The following is a 19,571-nucleotide window of genomic DNA, read 5'->3' as shown; positions in this document are numbered from 1 at the left end:
ATAAGTCCTGACCTACTCAAACACCACTCATGCTCCAATGTTTCGGCATTAAGCTGTAAATAACCAATTTTAAAGATATAAATTAAAAGTACCAGAGAGCAGCTGATTTCATACAGACTTAAAACTAGCCTTTGTTCATTTACTTAGAGATAGCCCTGCTTAAACATGATACTGGGCACCTTCAACTCCCTGAGTATGCCAAACTGCTCCTGACCCTGCAGTGCCCCTACTCAGGCCTTTCTAGTGCTGGGATCACAGGTGTATGCCACCATGCCTGATTGATATTAGCTATTAATTAGGAACTGTAGGCTTTAAGTTATTTTGTTTCTAGTGTTATGGTAGATAAAAACTCTTGTGAGCAAGAACAGATGCTTTGAAGCTTCTATTTTACCTTTCTTGTGGCACTGCAAACCAATATTCATGTTTTTTATCTCTTTGCGCATACTGTTGCATTGTAGCACTTGCTTGAGATACAAATGTCTTCCTCATTGGCTTTCCGACTCTGAGACACAGGAATTTATGTAGTCGATGCCTTCTCTTTTCCCTTAACAGCGAGGAGCCTAGAAGTGATGTGTCAACAGGATCCATTCAGTTCTCTCAGAGTATACTCAAGTAGCTTAGATGAATCAATTTTACATTTTAGCTTCTCATTGTAGAATAATGCATTTTACTGGTACTTGTGCACATTCATTTAACTCCCTTGAACCTTTCTTGGCATGGAATATATAGTTACTGAAACAGCAAGATACAATGGAAGAGCCAATTGGTGAATTCCGTTTTGTCGAGGGCCATTAAGAGAACATGCAAAGCTCAGCAGAGACTCCTGCTAATAACAGCTATGCTGAACTGCATACACACGTAAAAATGTTCTGCAGATTCTCCATTCCTCTACAAAAATCACATCTAAGAAAGTATACATAATTTCTAAATGGTTGTTTTAATATAAAGTAAAAAAAATTAATGAAATCTCTAGTTTTTACATACATATAAACAGAGGTGTAAGAAATCAACATCCTGAGAACTCTCACATTCTTCTCACAGCAAAGCAGCACTTGACTAAGCGTCAGGCTCCTCGCTTCCCACCCCACCCCCACGCGTCATCACCAGTGTGTGCTCTGTGTCTTCCTTGACTCCAGCACCATGGAGAAGCGGAGCACACACATTTCTGGGGTTCATATTTCACTCAGTTGCGTGCTGTCACAACTTACCTGCCTTAGACTTTCCTCTTTTTAAAAACGTATTTATTGAGATTATAATCCAGTGACATCACTTCCCTAGTCACCTCCTTCCTCTAAGGCGTCCCATATAGCCCTTCTTCCTCTCTCAAACGCATGGTTCTTTCTTCACTAATTGTCATTTTCATATACATATATGTATGTAACACAAACCTATCTCTTTAAACTTGAAGAATTAACATTTCCATGCATATGATGTGTCATATTTTATTTGCCAGCAGGATGATGCAAAGAAAATCCAGTCATATGCATGGCACTGTAAATCATTCTACTATAAACAAATTTTGTACAAGTATCTACTTGAGTCCCTCTTTTCAGGGTTTTTTTTTTTTTTTTTTTTTTTTTTTTTTTTGGAAGAGGGTTGAGGATCATAAACCAAAAGAGGAATCACCAGGTCCTTCCACAGCTGCTGTGGGTCAACTTCATCTCCTCGCCGTCCACAGAACTCTGGCTCCAAGGAGCCGAAGGGGTCTGCAGCCCCATAGGAAGAACAACAATATGAACCAACCAGTACCCCAGAACTCCTAGGAACTAAACCATCAACCAAAGAGCAGACATGGAGGGACCCATGGCTCCAGCTGCATATGTAGCAGAGGATGGCCTTGTTGGACATCAATGAGAGGAGAGGCCCTTGGCCCTGTGAAGGCTTGATGCAGGAGTGTAGGGGAATGCCAGGGCAGGGAGGCAGGAGTGGGTGGGTTGGTGAGCAGGGGTTGGAGGGATGGGAAAGGGGGTTTTCGGAAGGGAAATGAAGAAAGGGGATAACATTGAAATGTAAATAAAGAAAATATCTAATAAAAAAAGGCCTAAGAAATACTATTGTTGTCTTGAGACATGTTCTCTAGCGACCCAGCCAGACAGGCCTTGGTCCTTCTGTCTTCCAAACACTGGCTTTTCAGTTCCCATTCAACGATCAGTTTTTAAAATACTGAATTTTCTTACCCAACTAAGACAGTTTGAAAATCTAAGATTATATTCATTAGTAACTAAAGAATGTGTTTACTGACAGCAATTTCCGTAAAAGGTGAACTGTTTCTATGTTCTGTGTATGTGTGTGTGTGTGTGTATGTTGTGTGTGTGTGTGTTTATTCAGAACACAATGAACATTTATTAGGAAGGACTGTCAAGTACAGGAAGTTACAGTACAGTTTACAGAATTACCTGGAGTTGATAACCAAGGATGATCAACTAGTATTAAGGTTACTACAGATCTTTGGAAGGAAGGAATGTTTGGTTTTTACTCATAATGCATCTATCTGTACATTCAGATTTTAATGTAAAATCAGGAGTGTACAATATGTGGTGTTATTTCCTGATTCTTTTCACTTAACATCTGTGTAGTGTATGCTTATTATAGCTTTTTCAAAATGTGGTTTTATTATCTTTAATTTATCTAAAAATTTATGTTGTTTTTAACAATTCATATTGTTAAGGCATTTACTCGTTTTGATATTAGTAACACTGGCATAAAGATCTTTGTATATGTTCTTTAGCTTTTTTGAAACTGAAAAAGTTTAAAAATAGATTATTATTTTAGTAAAATAAATACCTGAAAATTTAAAAAAAAGCTCATAAAAATTAAATATGGGCAATATGTCAATAAAATTGGGAAAATGCTTACTAAATTAGTTGAGCTATAGCTACTTAATTCATAATGTATTAAGCAAAAGTACACTATATTATGGTAATGCTCATATTAAAAAAAAAAACTGAACTAAGACAAGAAGTGATAACTTTTATCCTGAGCATTTGTTTTTAAAAGAAGCCATCTAATCAGATGAGCATTTTATGTATGTAAAAGAATTGTAGAAGTAGACTTCTAATGTCAACAGTTTTTTTCTATAAAAAAAATTATGGATTTAAAACTTTGGCGATTATAAATTAAAATTCGGACATGATATATGTGATGATATAATGGAACAATCACTATACTATACAGTGTGGGTACACGTTCGTAAGATGACTTTATGGACAGGAAGTGCTGCGAGTTAGGAGAGCTTAAACATGGCAGAAATGCCGTTCAGAGGCCAGGCATTGCAGACAGGCTCCTGCAGGAGTGATGTCAGTCCAGGGCGGTTTGATTCTCATTCACACTGACCTAACTCAACAGTCTGCTCAGAGGGAAAGCAGAAAGCCACGTGCAGTACACAGACTAGCCAGCCTTCCAGCCTCCCCAGCACTTACCCTCTCCATGTGCCTCTGCAGGTGCACCGCCGTGTTTACCTTCTCTCTGGGACACCTGCTGAATTGTGTCCCTTTGCTGCTTGGCTTGCTGCATAGAGTGAGTTTTCCAGAGCTTGCGTAGCTCCTCGGCTTCTATCTCTGAGTCCCGTTTTAGCTCCTTCCCTTGTTGATCCTTAAGAACAGCTGGCTTTTCTTTCAGTTCTACTGTTTCTCCAGAAGATACATTGTCTTCACCTGCCTCTTGCTGCACTGAATTTTCATGGTGGAAAGAATCCTGGTTATCCTGACCTTTTACGTCTGTGCTTTGTTCTTTAGGGCCTGAGACTTCTAGACGGTTTTCTGTTGCTTTATCTCCTTCCTTAGTGGCTATTTCCAGACTACTTAAACCAGTTTCATGAGATAAAGCCCCAACTTCATTTGAAGAATGTCCAGTATTCGACTTAACACGGTCAGGAACATTAGCAGACTCTGACGTGGCTGTCAAGGACTCTACTTCGATCTGACTGACAGTTTGCACAGATTCTGATGAGGCGTCAGATGATTTCTCCTGTCTCAGCTCTGAAGAGAGCAGCTCCTCGCGGATAGGAGAGAGTTCTGACTCTGTGAAAACATCTTCAGAGAGAGACTCCTCAGTGCTCCTGGGAGCAGTGCTGGCACTGTCGTTACCCTGATCGCGGGCTCTCGAGTCTGTTTCCTCAGCAGTGACTCCTGTCATTTTCTTTGAATGGCAGAACCCCCTTCCTGACAACTGATCTATTTCTCTGTTATCAAGAAAATATAAACATATTAGACATTAAAAACTGTATCAATGTACCTTTTGCAAGCAAATAATACAATAGTATCACAGAGGAGGCTTTTCAAAAACAGTAAAGGCTAGCTATCAACAGAATATACAAATATCATGTATTTCATATATACCACGTAATTACATCAAGATTTTTCATCAACTATTTACTATCTGGGAAACATCCACATAAGTGTTCCTTGTAAGAAAACTACAACAAAGTTTGATACCCTAAATTCCTGATAAAATTATAATACTGAAATAAAATTTTCATTGGTAGGATAAGGACAATAGAAAATTTCAATTTATCATATACATATGCAGTACTTATTTATATGCAAATATAAATTTGTTTCAGAGATTTCAAAAAACATGAATAATGAGAATCAACCTGCAGCAAAACACTTAAAGGAAATATATAAACCCCAAACAGTCCTAAGAGAATCTGTCCAGTTAAAGAACTAAGGTGTTGGATTATAAACATTTTCTGATGAGGTCTCATATCCATCTTTAGGTAAATATTAATGTTCCCAAGATATATGTTCTAGATCATCATTTAAATAAGTCATCATTTAAAAAGTCAGCAATTTGTAATGACGATTAAAGTTGCTTCATGATAATCAAAAATTCCTTGACATCTCAGTGGCAAAGCATCAATGCTTTATATGGTCTGCTAGTCAGAGCGGTAGTAAGGAAGCGACTGTGGATAGTAATGCTAGGTCTCTTATGTATTTTCTTGCAGGTTTTCAAGTCTTTATAACAAAATATACATTTTTTCCTAAGGTATATATTTATTTTAAAGATTTAGTTTAAGAGTCCTCTGCTTTTGTACCAGATTCATCTTTTAAAAGAGGCAATCTAACTTGAGATACTAAATATGCAATGGTGCCATCTAATGGTGATTCATTTAAACTGCACCCACAGGATCAAGGAACTGAGCTTTGGGAGAGTTCATCTATATAGTTAACAAACTCAAGAGATTAGCTGTTAGCAGGTTCTAAAAACACAGAAACAAACAAAAATAAAAACTACCAAGCTGTGATTTAAGTGACTTTTTTTTGTTTTTTTTGTTTTTTGTTTTTTTTTGGGGGGGCGGGGGGATTTGGTTTTTTCGAGACAGGGTTTCTCTGTATAGCCCTGGCTGTCCTGGAGCTCACTCTGTAGACCAGGCTGGCCTCAAACTCAGAAATCCGCCTGCCTCTGCCTCCCAGAGTGCTGGAATTACAGGCGTGCACCACCACCGCCCAGCTTAAGTGAGTTTTTTATCCTGACATTTAATACTTTGAAAGGCTAAACATTAATGGTGCATTATTCCACACAGTTTAGATAGTACCTTAGAAACCAATTCTCCAAGCATTAAAAAGGAGGGAAGACCATTAACATCTTTTACCTCACCTTTGCAAGCAGACTATAACTTTGCAAAGCCATTCTATGTATTTATCTTGTTTGAAGTCAAATTCTGATTTCAATTAACATACAAGCCAAGACTTGTATATTTCCTTCTGGTGACATTGTTTAAAGTATTTGAACTTAGGTCCCTGCCTTCCCAAATAATATGTAGAATGCTAAGATGGCCATTTGAAAGGCAAGGGCTGCTCCATCTTCCTTGCAGAGCAACACAGACCATACAGAACAGTATGTAACTGAACCACTGAGCTAGGATGTCAGGCAAGCTCTCCCTGACGCACGACCCCCCCTCTATCCCTGTAGGGCTGGGTTTTTAGCCTGTGTCTCATCTCTACATCTAAGCTTAATAATTGTGGTTTGGTGTTTTCTTTTTTGTTTCTTTTTTCCTGAAATTGGCTTTTGTTGACAACTTAAAAATATATCTAGTAGTTTAGCATACTTATTTTCTGGGAATTATTTGTGATTCTAGAGATCATTTTACCCAGCCAACACAGAATCTGTCATTACAGGCTAAACAAACCTTTCCCAAGCAGGGGTTTTAGCTAATCGCAGGCACTCTAATAGCTTACATACTGTACCAAAAAAATACCTAGCTCCTTCTCTCTAACTCTTTTTACCCCAAGCTCTAATTTCTAAACTGGCATAAGACTGTAAATTATCTGTTATCAGTGAAGAAGGTGAAGCCATTTTTAAATGGTTGCCAGTGTCAACACACAGGGAGTGGAAAGGGGTCTCTGTTGTACACCAAGTCTTCCCTTCCTCTGTCTTTCTATGTCTTAGCTCCTTTTATTTCTCAGTCTTTGCCATTTCTGCCTCCTACTTAGGCCATGCGTGCTGCTTTAAGGGGCTTTGGCTGACATTGTAGCCTCATATCTGTGCTATTCCATCACACAGGCTCCTGTAGAAGCACGCTACAAACCCTCACCAGTGCCTCCTGGAGGGCTTTTCTTCCCATTTGACACTTTCTGCATCCAGAAGCACAACTGTAAATGTAAATGCAACGTTGTTCTTACCATCACAGCGACGCCAGGCCTTTATCCAGGCCACACTCAGAACTCCACGCGCTCTAGGTATGTTCATGGAACTCGACAGTTACACTTGTTAATACAGAGTAAGTTAAATTTTTGATTTTGTGTCTAAATAACAAAGGGTTGATAGGCACTGGATTACATAAGTACTAGAGGCTACTTGTCAAATATCTGGTTCTTTAATCAAATAAATATAAGTCTAATGAAATTACCTATTATATACCAGGCTCACTAAAAATCAACTATTCAATAGTACTTAGGTTCTTGTTTTACTACGGACAAAATAAAAAGCAGCTATAATAAAACTAAGGAAATAAGAGTATTAGAGAAGGTTGAACTACATAAAAATATACATTAAAAAAAAAACCCCAACCAACCAACCAAACAAACAAAAAAAAAAAGAAAGAAAGAAAGAAAAAAGAAGAGAGAGGCCGCAACACCAGCGCACTGACGCACTCACACGGGCAGTGACTCCTTTATTTTGCTATCCAAAATCTCTTTGTACATGGCAGCGGACATCACCTCTTCCATCGGACACATGATGCCGTATTCCTCACAACCGTTCTCTTGAACCAAGGGGTCTGTCTTGTGTGGATCAAACATTATGTTATTTGGTGTGACTAGCAGGACGCCACTGACTGTGCCCTAGGAGGAAAAAGAAAGTAGCATTCAATCTCCAATTTCCTAATTTCATAAAAGATTCTAGCTGCCTCTATTAAGCTCTTTTTTGGACTTCTGGCCATCTGCTCTCTACATTCTATAGTCAGGCACTGAGGTGCTTTCATGAAAGCATGCTTTTCTACTAAACTCTATTTTATTCCTCAGCAGAGACAGAATTCAAACAATATCATGTTCTGCTAAACAGTCATGTGAGGAATGAAGTTTGACAAAGTAAAATAATGATCTGATTATGAAGAAAACACACTGCACAAGACCAAGTTTTACAGGAATCTGCCCCCACCCACCTCCTGTGTTCTCCCAATACAAGTACTAACTGTAGCTACACGTGCCTTAATACCTCATTACTGGTGGTAACGGAATAATTTCATAGAAATACTGTTTGAAAAAGTAATTAGTTTTGCTTGAATTTGCTATTTATCAGTTTTAGGACTTTCAAAATGCAAAGTTTGGGGGCATATTTCTTCATCTGTAAAGCTGGTAGATTAGATAAAATTCACAGTAAGCTATAACTGTTTTTTCATTTACCATTAAAGACTATGAATTGTAAATGAGTTTATATAAGCAGTGATATAAATCCTAAGAGTCTACGCTTATCAGTGAAGGTTTAGAGACATTGACAGCATTGGTAGGAATTAATATTTACTCCTTCATGTATATCAAACTCTGTATGTATACTGTTAACTTGACTCTCATAATCCTACCTCTGAAATAGGTACTATTTCTGAAATGTCCTGAAATATCCTATTCTACAGACATGAAAACAAAGACTGAGATAAGTGGGCAATTTGTTCAAAAGAAAACAAGCAGTCCTGGCAGTCTGTTTCTTCACCCTATTACTATACATGTCACAAGGTATGAATACTCCAAATCAAGTGGCAAGTATCCCTTACTCTCAGTTTTAAACTTTTGGTCCAAGATATTTTGTATTCATAAAAGTAAAAAGCCTGACAATTTTCTGAAAATCCAATGCTTACTTAAAGTCATCTTGCTTTATCCTGAAGTGTCAGGGAAAGCAAGTGACAGACAGACTGCTTGACTTGGTATTACTTTATTCTTTCAAGTCCAAACACAGGCACAGTCAACTTGAACAAAGTGTGGTGTAAGTTACGCCAGATACCACCTTTATGGGACTGAGCAAAGAAAGCCTGAAAGACTCTCCTGATGAAATCTCCAGAATAACTGAGAAGATACAACTGTATCGTGTATTACAGGCATAAAAGACTTACAGTAAACCTATGTCATAGTAAAATAAGTACATATGGGTGCGTTTGGTGGGTAAGTGATCTAAAACATTTCAACTAGCACTTCTTTAAAAGATGCTATTTACTGCATGTGGATGAATGCTTATGTGCACGTTATGTGTCAGAACATGTGCAAGGTGGTCGGAGGACAGCTTGCCAAGGGTCTTACCCACAGGGCCATCTCAAAGGCCCCGAGCTGCCACTCCAGACAACGAATCTCCGTAAGAAGTAGTAACTTTATATAACTTTATATAAACTTCAGTTTATTTAGCCTTTGAGCAGCGCTTTCATGAGACTCATTTGCAGCGATTTATTCTGCTGAAGCACATGCCAACACAAAGCAATGAGAGCCAGTAAAGTGTCACGCAGGACACTTACATTGCCGGGGATAACCCAACAGTGCACAAACAAGGCCACAGTGCGGGCACTTAACAAAATCTTAAAAGGATTCTAACCTTTTGTTTCTTTTGTTGCTTCAATTTTTGTAAAGACTTTGAAATCGGAAAGCAAGCGATTGGCTAAAATTAAGCAATATACTCCACATATTCCAAAAGAGATTTTGTTAAGTTTTACTTGTATATGAATTTTAACTGATTATTTTCTTTCCAGGTTTTGTGTTTATTTTGGAAATACTGAGGAAGAATCCTGGAGCATCATGCAATCAGAGCTACGTCACAGTGAGGTAGCTACCACTGAGCTACAGTCCCAGCCTGGAGCAGATTTGGCATACAACATCAGCATGCTACATGTGACATTTTAAAGTACTTTCAGAAGACAATTCTAAGTAGCTACTGCCATGGTAGCCCAGTGAAGTCTGTAGATATGATATTTTACAGACAGAGGCGGAAAAAATATCTCCTGGGAATAATGGACCTCCCCGTATATTTAGAAGCAGATAAATCTCACTTGGCAATTTCTTAAACTCTCCTATTTGCTTATAGCTAAAACATGGCCTAACCAAGCAAATATAGATATGTTAGAATCTATCTTATAACAAAAAATTCTGCTTTGCTTCAACCATTTATGTTATTCTGGTAAAGAAGGCATTCCAGAAATTCCAGTCACAGGTTCTAGCTACTACCTTTCAGGGCAGATAGTTTCCAAACAATAGCCCAGACCAAAGATATTTACATCTGAAAAAATCTTACTATGTCCCGCCAGAAAGATGAGTATTTGGGCAAGGTAGAATTTACATTTGAGTTGGTCCCTAGCTACCTCCCCCCACAAGTTAATCTAGTTCCACCTGTTGACTCTTCATTTTGCTTGCAGACAGGCTACCTCAGGCCCACCTGAATAGCAAAGGAAGCTTTATGAGGAACTGCCCTTTAGTGTTACAGGCCTCACGCAGGGAGCCCTTAAGGAAAACAACTTTTCTTAGCTTAACCAGGTGTGATTTAGGGATTCAGGATACAGTTTATACTTACTAACTCAGAGAGACTAAATTGAGTCACAGAGACAGAGTCACAGGGAGAGAGAAAGAGGAGAGAGATAGAGATAGAGAGATAGAGAGAGAGAGAGAGAGAGAGAGAGAGAGAGAGAGAGAGAGAGAATGTCAGAGAGGCAGACAGAGAGACAGATACTTTTGATTTACAGAGAGGCAATAGATTCTCTCTACCTAAGAGAGAGACACTCAGAGGAGAAATGAATTAGTTAATTCATCAAGCTGCAGCCAGTTAGCTTTACCAGGCTAGAGGCTAGAGACTGCTAGCTGATCGCCCAGGGCCCACGATGGACTCTTAAAAGACAGGGCAAGCAAGACAGCTTCTCAAGTTCTACAATGTCGCCATTTTCACCAGGAGGCTAAGCACCTGGCTTAAGAACCACCCTTCTTCAGCTCCCCAGCCGGTGTAACATCGAGACCAAGATGAAGAAGCAGTTTAGCCACATGGACCCTGGACTTGGGGTAAACACCCTGTATTGCCCGAGAAAGCCTAACTAACTGGCCTTTTACAGATGTATATGATACTTAATTCGAGATGTTGACTGGACTGGACTTTGAGAGATACCCGAGAAATACACTCAGATTTTAAACCACCTCTGTGGTCATGTCGGTTTGTCATGTTTCCGCTGGACCTGTGTCTTCCTGGACCAAGGAACCCTGGTTACCCCTGCGGCAGACCCCCACGCGGTCGGTAACAAGCTACAAATGAGCAAAAGGTCCAGTGCTTCCCGTCCTGCATAGACATTAATACTACAAAAGGCCTCAAAGTTGCTTCTAATTTCTGGGCTAAACTAGGAGATACCTTACCCACTAGATTAATCAGTCTGCTTTAACTTTCTAGGAATCCAGCCTTGGAGCTAAAAGGATGCAGAGGGGAATCCTTTAAATTCCTTTTCCCAAGGTTAAAGTTTTGAAAATCCCAAGAATTTACCATTTCAAGCTCATTTGACTAAAAGTCTAAAATTATACACTGTCCATAAGAAATACACTTTATGATGACAGCATGATGAAGCATGTTAACATTTCTTAAAAGTATCGGAAATGACTGTAGCATTATCTACCACTATCCACCAGAGTGGAATTTAGGACAAGGATTCCCAAGATTAATGTGAGTTTTTCATAATCAGTCAATTCGTCCAGATAATATAAGAATGCTAATATTTTCACATATAATAGTACTCTGAAAATCCAAGAATTATAAACTTAAAGAACTGAAACAGAAAACTACCCTTTGCAATGAGATAGTTCCACTCACCTGTTAATAATTTACAAAAGAAAGAAAGAAAGAAATCAGTAGAGATACAGAAAAAGACCATTATTGTGCAATTTGATTTCATTGATACTGCAAAATATTCCACTCAGCAGAAGCAAAATATGTTTTTTAAGCATACATGGAAGGTTTACCAAGAGATTCTAGGTCAGAAAATAAGTCACACTATATTAAAGTAAGCCTTCAAATGGAAGTAAGGATATTGTCTGACCACATGGGATCTCATCAGAAATTAGTTAACAGAAAGATACCCACAGCTGGTTAAATATATTAAAGCAGTTCAAATAATTAGCACACCTCAAATACTTTCTACCATATAATATAGATTCACTTAAGATAAGTAATCTCTCAATTTGTATGTTATATCAGGTTTTCCAAAGCTAGCACTCCTGCTATAATCAATACTGCTGGTTTAAAGATTTGTTTAATATCCTAGCAAAAATCATTACATGTGCTTTAAGGTTTATTTATATCCCATTACCTTTAATAACTGCCATAGATCATCAGACTCTATGTCATGGGCAAGGTCCATTCTAACTCAAACATCCAGTTACCAAAACCATGGTAAAATAATCAGGAGTGGCTGGCATTATTGATATACGGTGCGCATGCCAAGTTTTCCTAGTTCAGTAAAAACTGAAGCATGACAAAAGTCCACTCTAAGCTGTTATTCATTACCTTGCCATTGGTGATGTATTTGCAATTAATTTTAAGAAATTTCTCAGTAAATGCTTCTTCTTCTTCAGAAGTTGAAGATACAACTCTTGCAGGCCGAATGCCACTCACAGTAGATGAAGGAGGTGCTTCTTTTGGGTGGACTACATCGGGAGTCTGAAGCAAAGCAAAACAAAACACAAAAAGCATGCCTCAGGAAACTAGGTACATACACTCTTAATGGCAAACAAATAGCCTTGGAGAAATCCTACTCTCCCTCTCACCCCATTACGATAAATACCCCAAAGTCTCACAAATTATAACAATAACAGTATTTTCATTTTTAATGAAGAACTTAAATACAGCAAAAACTTCAGTTTTGAATGCTTATAATAAAAGGTTGCATATGAATTATATCTCTCTATACATCTACATGCAGATATGTGCACATGTGCGCGTGTGTGTGCGTCAACACACACACACACACACACACACACCTAGAAAGCATTAAAATCTAAATAGCTTGTATCCCTCCCAAACTCAGCACACATTCTGTGCTGCTTGTGAGTTAAGCCACTGGTTTTGATAGCACTAAGGTGGCATCCATGACATGCCAGAGCAGAAAGGGAAGAACTGGCCAGTGATATCCAGTATATAGAAGCAAGAAGATAAACTCATCATGGGAGTTTTCAACTTATTTATTTTTCAACTCTGTGTGTGTGTGGGGGGGGGGTACACATCCAAGTTTTAGGTATATGGGCACACATGTGTGTACATGTGCTACTTGTATTTGTGGAGACCTGAGGCTGATGTGCTGCAATGAATCATTGCATTTTCACCATATTCTCTGAGGAAGCACCTCACAATCAGACCCAGAGTTTAGCCAATCAGACCCAGAGTTTAGCCAAATTCCACACCTGGCCAAACAAGTAAGAGGAAGCTGAGCTGTAAGTCTGGGATGCTGACCCAGAGCCAGGGAATGCAGTAATCAGGAAGACGCACTTCCCCTTCAGAACTTCCACCAGATGATGGATAAAATGTTCCACCCCAAAAAGTATGATCCAGGACCATCGGGAAGTCCAAGATGGCAAAAAGCTAGGAACAAATTATATTTATAAAAGTTCAGTTACTCCTGAATTACGCATTCATTGTCTAATATGAGTATCACTAGCTACTATGAATCCATGTTATTCACAGAACAACTATTTCAAAGGATACTGTCAAATGTTCTCCTTAAATGAAGGTGATCTCAGTGAGCAACATGATATGAGTCTCCCTTATAGTCTCAAGTTTCACAGTTCGGTATCTACTTAAATATCTCAATGTAATCTTATTACAAAGATACAAAAGTTAGCTTGGCAAATGCTTAGGATGTAGCACAAAAAGATGTTTTCTTTCTAAAAGATTCAAAGTGGTTCAGGGGATTGTGATCAGACCTCAATATAAATTCCATAAATGGAAATCATTCAAAATGTCATTATCTCTATGGAGAGCTTGTTTGAACTGAGAGTCTATCTCTTGATGCAATGGTTTTGAACCTCATTAGAGAGCTTCCTGATCGTTCTCTGTAATTTTGTTTTAGCTACAAGGAACAGAAAAGTCCTTGACTAGAAATCCAGCTAGCTAGCTAGCATTAGTATGTCCCCCACATTCAACTGTGAACAGCCGAAGGCAGGAGAGAGTGCAACCTTGCCACTTCCGTTTGCTGTGTGCCTAGGCTGTACTGTGTGCGTTCTTATGGGGTGAGAACTTCCCTCACAGCCCAGTAACACAGAGGTGAAACACAAGAAGGGTTTCTCTCCCAATATATACATATATGCGCGCTATATAAATTTTAAAATATTCAATGCAATCATTTATCTCTTTCTGCAAGTTATATTTACTCACACATTAATTTATTTTTATTTTACTTCCTAGAACCAAGAAGTTGAGGAAGTTTAGAAACAAGATGCAGAACGGATTTTTTTAGGTGAAGAAAAGTGGGGTACGATTTCAAGGCATTCGTGTGGCTTTAGATCCGACTGAACTTTTATCCTCAGTTTTAAAATACTGGATTTTTAAAATAATTTTCCTGAGATTATAATTACAGGACTTTCCCCCTCCCTTTCTTCTCTCCAGCTTCTCCTATGCCCTCTTCTCTTTCAAATTCATGGGTGTTGGAGAAGTGGCTCAGTAGTCAAGAGCACAGTCTGCTCTTCCAGAGGACCTAAGTTCAATCCCCAGCACTCACATGGTGGCTCACAAATATCTATACTGAGATCTTATAGCATGCAGATATACATGCAGATAAAGCACTCATATACTTAAAATAAATGAATAAAAATCAAATTCATGGCCTCTTTTTCATCGTTGTTACATATACTTGTATATGTGTGTATACATACATATCCCTAGACACGAGTACAGCCCCTCAGTCCGTGTAACATCACATGTGTATTTTCGGGGACAACCCCTGGGTATCAGATGACCAGTTGGTGTGCACTTCCTGGGGAGACTGCTTCTCCCACCTCCAGCATTCCTTCCCTGCCTGCAGTGCTGTCTAAGGTTGAGGCCTTGCTTTTCAAATTCTAATTACAGAACAAGGCTCCCAAACCTATTGCAGAAGAAAACTGTCACTCAGTAACTTATCCAAGTATGGCTGTGTAAACATGAAAATTTACAGTTCTATTTCACTGGATATTAACCATGAGATTTTAAATAGAGACTATAAGACCAAGGTCTGATTGCAGCATAATCTCTTAAAAACTATGCACTATTGGCTAGGAAGATGGGCCAGCGGTTCCGAGTGTGAGGGAGGAGCCCATGATTGACTTCCTCTACCTCCACTGCAGCTTACACGTGCTGCTAACTGTGGTTTCAGGGAATCTGATACCCTCATCTAGCCACTGCATGCACAGGCATACACACAGAGCACATACACACATACTTACATATAAATACTAAGACACATTAAAGAAAAAGTAAATAAATATAAAACAAAATTAAATATATTATAAAAATAGTTAAAGTTGAAAACATCACATCTAACTTATTTATGCATTTTTGTCCTATAAGCATTTATTAAAATAACTGGCTTAGACTTAACAAAGTGTGTATGAGAGTCAGATTTATGCTTAAATGCCTTGAGATTAACATTCTAATTTATATTAGTTAATACTCCCTAGTCTACGGTCAAACCACACAGAATGCACCCAATCTAATCAGGCAATACAGATAAATGTACTTTACGTATAATACATTTTTTAAAATAGGGATTAATTACTCTTCAAGCATATGCAACATTCAGCTTTTAAACTGCTCTGGTGGATCCAATATTTTAACTCTGTGACTGTCCGCCACTACAGCAACCAACATACAATCAAGCACGCAACTTCAAGGTGCCAAATGACAATGACAGCAAGAGGGCACGCTCTGTTGTATTGAGAACATTAACAAGCATGTCCACAGGCTTGCATGAGAAGTTAATCTTCCTTCTGCATATCTGCATGTCTTCTGCATATCTGCATGTCTTCTGTGTATAAGTAAGGATATTTCCTAGATGTTTTTAAACACTACTACTACTGCTCCAAACAAAAACCTATGCTAAAGTCTTTGTTTTTTTAAAAGTAAAGGTGACTAAAATATGTAATTATTAAAATTAAGATAATAAATTGTAATTCTCTTGAAATTTTATAATGTTAGGTATTGACTGTGTTTCCCAAATGATACACTGAAAATTTAAGGCCCAGAACCCCCCCAAAATTGGTCTTCTTTGGTTTACTTAGCTTTTCAACGGGCATATAGAAGCAGTGGAGCCCTTACCCTTGATGATAGGGAGAAGCAGGTCATGTGACAACACAGGCAAAAATTGGAGCAACACATTTTCAAGCCAAGGAGTTCTAAACACTAGCAGACACTAGTGTTCCCTGCTTGCTAGATAAGCAGAAGACTGGCCTCCTGTGTTTTTAGAGGAGATAATGGCCCTGCAAATGACTAGAATTGAGGCTTCTTGCTTCCAGAACTAGACGACAATAATTTTCTGTTGTTACAAACACTCAACTTGTGATCTTTTATTAGAGAATAGCAGAAAACTAATAATGGCAACAGGGAAATTTTAAATAATTTAGAAAGCACACTAAGAAAGCCTGCAGGGGCAGCTTGCTTTTCCAAAGGACCACAGGTCAGTGTCAGCACTGAAATCAGGAGGCTCTCAACAGCCTGTCACCATCTCCAGGAGAGCAGGAGCTCTCTACTGGCCTCAACAGGCACCTGCATGCATGTGTAGATATGCATACATTTAAATAAATTATCAAAAATAAAACAAACAAACAAATTCCCAACAGCCATAGCTATTGAGTTCAGAAAGAAAAAAAGCAACACTTCCTTTTTTCCCTGCAGTTTTATCCATCCTTCTGATCACCAGCCAACTATACTGTCAGTTTTACTTGATTGAGTCAAGTTTTGTACTTCACATCCACACATCTTTTTACCTCTACAAACTTTCTAGTTTCTATGACACATATTTTAATCTTGCATAACCTACAGCTGCACAGTATTGGTTTTTGTTAGTCCATACAACAGGTACTTGAGGCAACACATGAGGTGCCGCGGTGGTTTACATAAGAATGTCCCCCATGGGCTCAGATATTGAAATGCTCAGTCACCAGGGAGTAGCACTGTTTGAAAGGATTAGCAGGTATGGCCTTGTAGGAGGAAGTGTATCACTGGGAGCGGGTCCGTGAGGTTTTAAAAGCCCTGGTCAAGTCTAGTGTCTTCCTCTCTGCCTGTGGACAGGGATGTAGCTGTCAACAGCTGTCAACTACCTCTCCAGCACTACGCCTACCACACCTGCTGCCATGCTTCCCACCATCATGATAACGGACTACACCTCTGAAACTATCAAGCCCCAGTTAAATGTGTTCTTTAATAAGAACTGCAGTGGTCATGGTGTTTCTTCTTCTAGTCATGGTCATGGTGTCTTCTAAAGGAGATGTTATCAGCTCTGCAAATTAAATAAAGCTCTGGGATTCCTGAATGAAAAGAGGGGTAAGTGGTATTAAGCATGGGGCCACAACAAAACCAGCAGCACAATCCAATCACTTGTAAGAAGACATGGAATATGCTGGAACTCTGCTGCAGCCTTTCCAGTTTCCTCTTTTCCAGGTCCAGGTCTTTTCTAAGATCTCTTAACACTTTTATTTTTCCTTAGTATGCTGCGCTTCTATTTCTATTGCTATCCAATGCTCTACTACTATCTTCTATACTGACTATTTTAGGTTAAGAAGACAACAACTGAATACACTTCAACCTTATTATACCATCTCCCCACATTATTACCTAAACAGTCTCCCTCTGGGTTTCACCACCATATAGTTTTAGCCTTTCATATTACATCTGAAATATGTATTTCATATTAGACTTACAGTGCACAAGAGAAGTCAAAGGCACACAAAAGCAGATTTTGGTTCTTACAGAATGTGAAGCGCAGGACTCTGCCCTGGTCACTGCTGACAGTTAACCTGACTAAACTAGCGTCACCAAGAAAGGACCCTCACATAAAGGATTCTCTCTCTCCGACTGTAGCCATATAAACAAGAGAAGACTAGACTGGTGACTGACGGGGGAGAATAGTCATTGCTGCTGGCTCTGAGCTGTGTAAGAGAGCTAGCCCAGCTAAGGCAAAGAGTGAGCCAGTGAGCTGTATCCTTCCATAGCTTCTTCCTTCAGTTTTCCACCTAGAGTCCTGCCCTGACTTCCTCAGTGATAGATTACTGCCTGCAAGTGTAAGCCAATAACCTCCCCTGATGGGAGTCTTATCAGAGCAACAGACCAGCTCCGGGGCAGAAAACGGTAAACCATGGCAGCTGCTTCCATGCCCACTAACAATGGCTAAATTATACTTCTGTTTCCACATCCACAAACGGCTAGGTATTACTCCTCTCTGTGGGTGAAATTAATTACTTAACTGAGTGATCAATTTCCACTATAAAGCCATAATTAACATAGAACGTAAGTTCTGGACCCACTGAGTAACCTCAGATGCCAATCAGTTACTGACTAGTTTCACCACTTTTACTCTACGGTCCCTCCACGTGAGAATAAAATTCTTCATCCATGTGAGAATAAAAATGAATCATTTAGAAATTTAAATTTTCAAAGATAATATTTCTATGTGTAAAAAAATTATTTAAAAGTATAAATGAAAACTTGAATAATAATAAACCTATAAATATTTTAGTCTCATACATACTGTGCAACACAAAACTGGATATTCAGGAAACTGATCAATGTTTACTGGAAATATTGACAATTTCTCCAATAAGCACAAAAGAAAATCTAACAGACATGATTTAATATAATGCTAGAATGCAACATGCCTTATAAAGTATTATATTCAAATATAATACTTTTCTTCTAAGAATATAAATTATTAGAAGTATAATGGTATAGGAGACAAACAGTAGTTATAATGCAGAAATATAATCATCTAAGACATACAAAAAGTTAAAAAATTATCTTAGTGCCATAATAAATTTTATTTTAGGCAGAAAATAAAATCTATACTTTATAAAATGACCTTCAAAATAGTGTTCTAACTACAGCAAATAATGCCCTGGTGAACACTTCATAAGCTCTTCCATTTCTTGACTACTCAGAGTAAGGGATACTTCTTTGGACCAAGTCTGACAGTAACTCTGGTGAAGGGGTCACTCACAAGGCTGTGTTATTCTTCCCATCTTTCACCTGCATAGCAAAGGCCAGATGAGCATCCCATGGGGGAGGAAATCTGCCCCCCCCCCAGTGTGTGTGTGTGTGTGTGTGTGTGTGTGTGTGTGTGTGTCTGTCTGTCTGCTCACACATCTCTCTGTCTCTATCTCCTTGTTTATTTTAAGCTTCCAAATAAAGTCAGGAGGTAGAGAGATGGTCTGAAGGTAATACCACAGGTTTCTACTTAAAAGAGATAATGCAAGTTACTCTAATAAGTCAACTTTTAAAGCTAGAAGCTCAGAGGAACACTCCTCCACTGCTGGTGGGGTTGCAAATTGGTACAACCACTCTGGAAATCAGTCTGGCGGTTCCTCCGAAAACTGGGCACCTCACTTCCAGAAGATCCTGCTATACCACTCCTGGGCATATACCCAGAAGACTCCCCACCATGTAATAAGGATACATGTTCTACTATGTTCATAGCAGCCCTATTTGTAATTGCCAGATGCTGGAAAGAACCCAGGTATCCCTCAACAGAAGAGTGGATGCAAAAAATGTGGTATATCTACACAATGGAGTACTATTCAGCCATTAGAAACAATGAATTCATGAAATTCTTAGGCAAATGGATGGAGCTAGAGAACATCATACTAAGTGAGGTAACCCAGACTCAAAAGGTGAATCATGGTATGCACTCACTAATAAGTGGATATTAACCTAGAAAACTGGAATACCCAAAACATAATCCACACATCAAATGAGGTACAAGAAGAAAGGAGGAGTGGCCCCTGGTTCTGGAAAGACTCAGTGAAACAGTATTCAGCAAAACCAGAACGGGGAAGTGGGAAGAGGTGGGTGGGAGGACAGGGGAAGAGAAGGGGGCTTGCGGGACTTTCGGGGAGTGGGGGTGCTAGAAAAGGGGTAATCATTTGAAATGTAAATAAATTATATCGAATAAA

General features: G+C 38.9%; 1 protein-coding gene across 5 annotated transcripts in view; it reads right to left on the bottom strand.

Annotated features, from left to right (window-relative positions):
• The window catches only part of Oxr1 (oxidation resistance 1), a 409,810-nt gene that overhangs the window by 31,896 nt on the left and 358,343 nt on the right, over positions 1–19,571 (bottom strand). For all 5 annotated transcript variants that reach the window (XM_052160406.1, XM_052160408.1, XM_052160410.1 and 2 more), the window contains 4 exons: positions 11,950–12,102; positions 7,099–7,283; positions 3,420–4,180; positions 392–560 (listed from right to left, as the gene is read on the bottom strand). In XM_052160406.1, the coding sequence (XP_052016366.1) occupies positions 392–560; positions 3,420–4,180; positions 7,099–7,283; positions 11,950–12,102 (1,268 nt within the window). The remainder of the gene's footprint in view (positions 1–391; positions 561–3,419; positions 4,181–7,098; positions 7,284–11,949; positions 12,103–19,571) is intronic.

This window comes from Apodemus sylvaticus, chromosome 17 (genome assembly GCF_947179515.1).
Source record: "Apodemus sylvaticus chromosome 17, mApoSyl1.1, whole genome shotgun sequence".
In the NCBI taxonomy this organism is placed as follows: domain Eukaryota; kingdom Metazoa; phylum Chordata; class Mammalia; order Rodentia; family Muridae; genus Apodemus; species Apodemus sylvaticus.
Note: the sequence above shows the minus strand (reverse complement) of the source record. Positions and strands in the feature narration are given on the sequence as shown.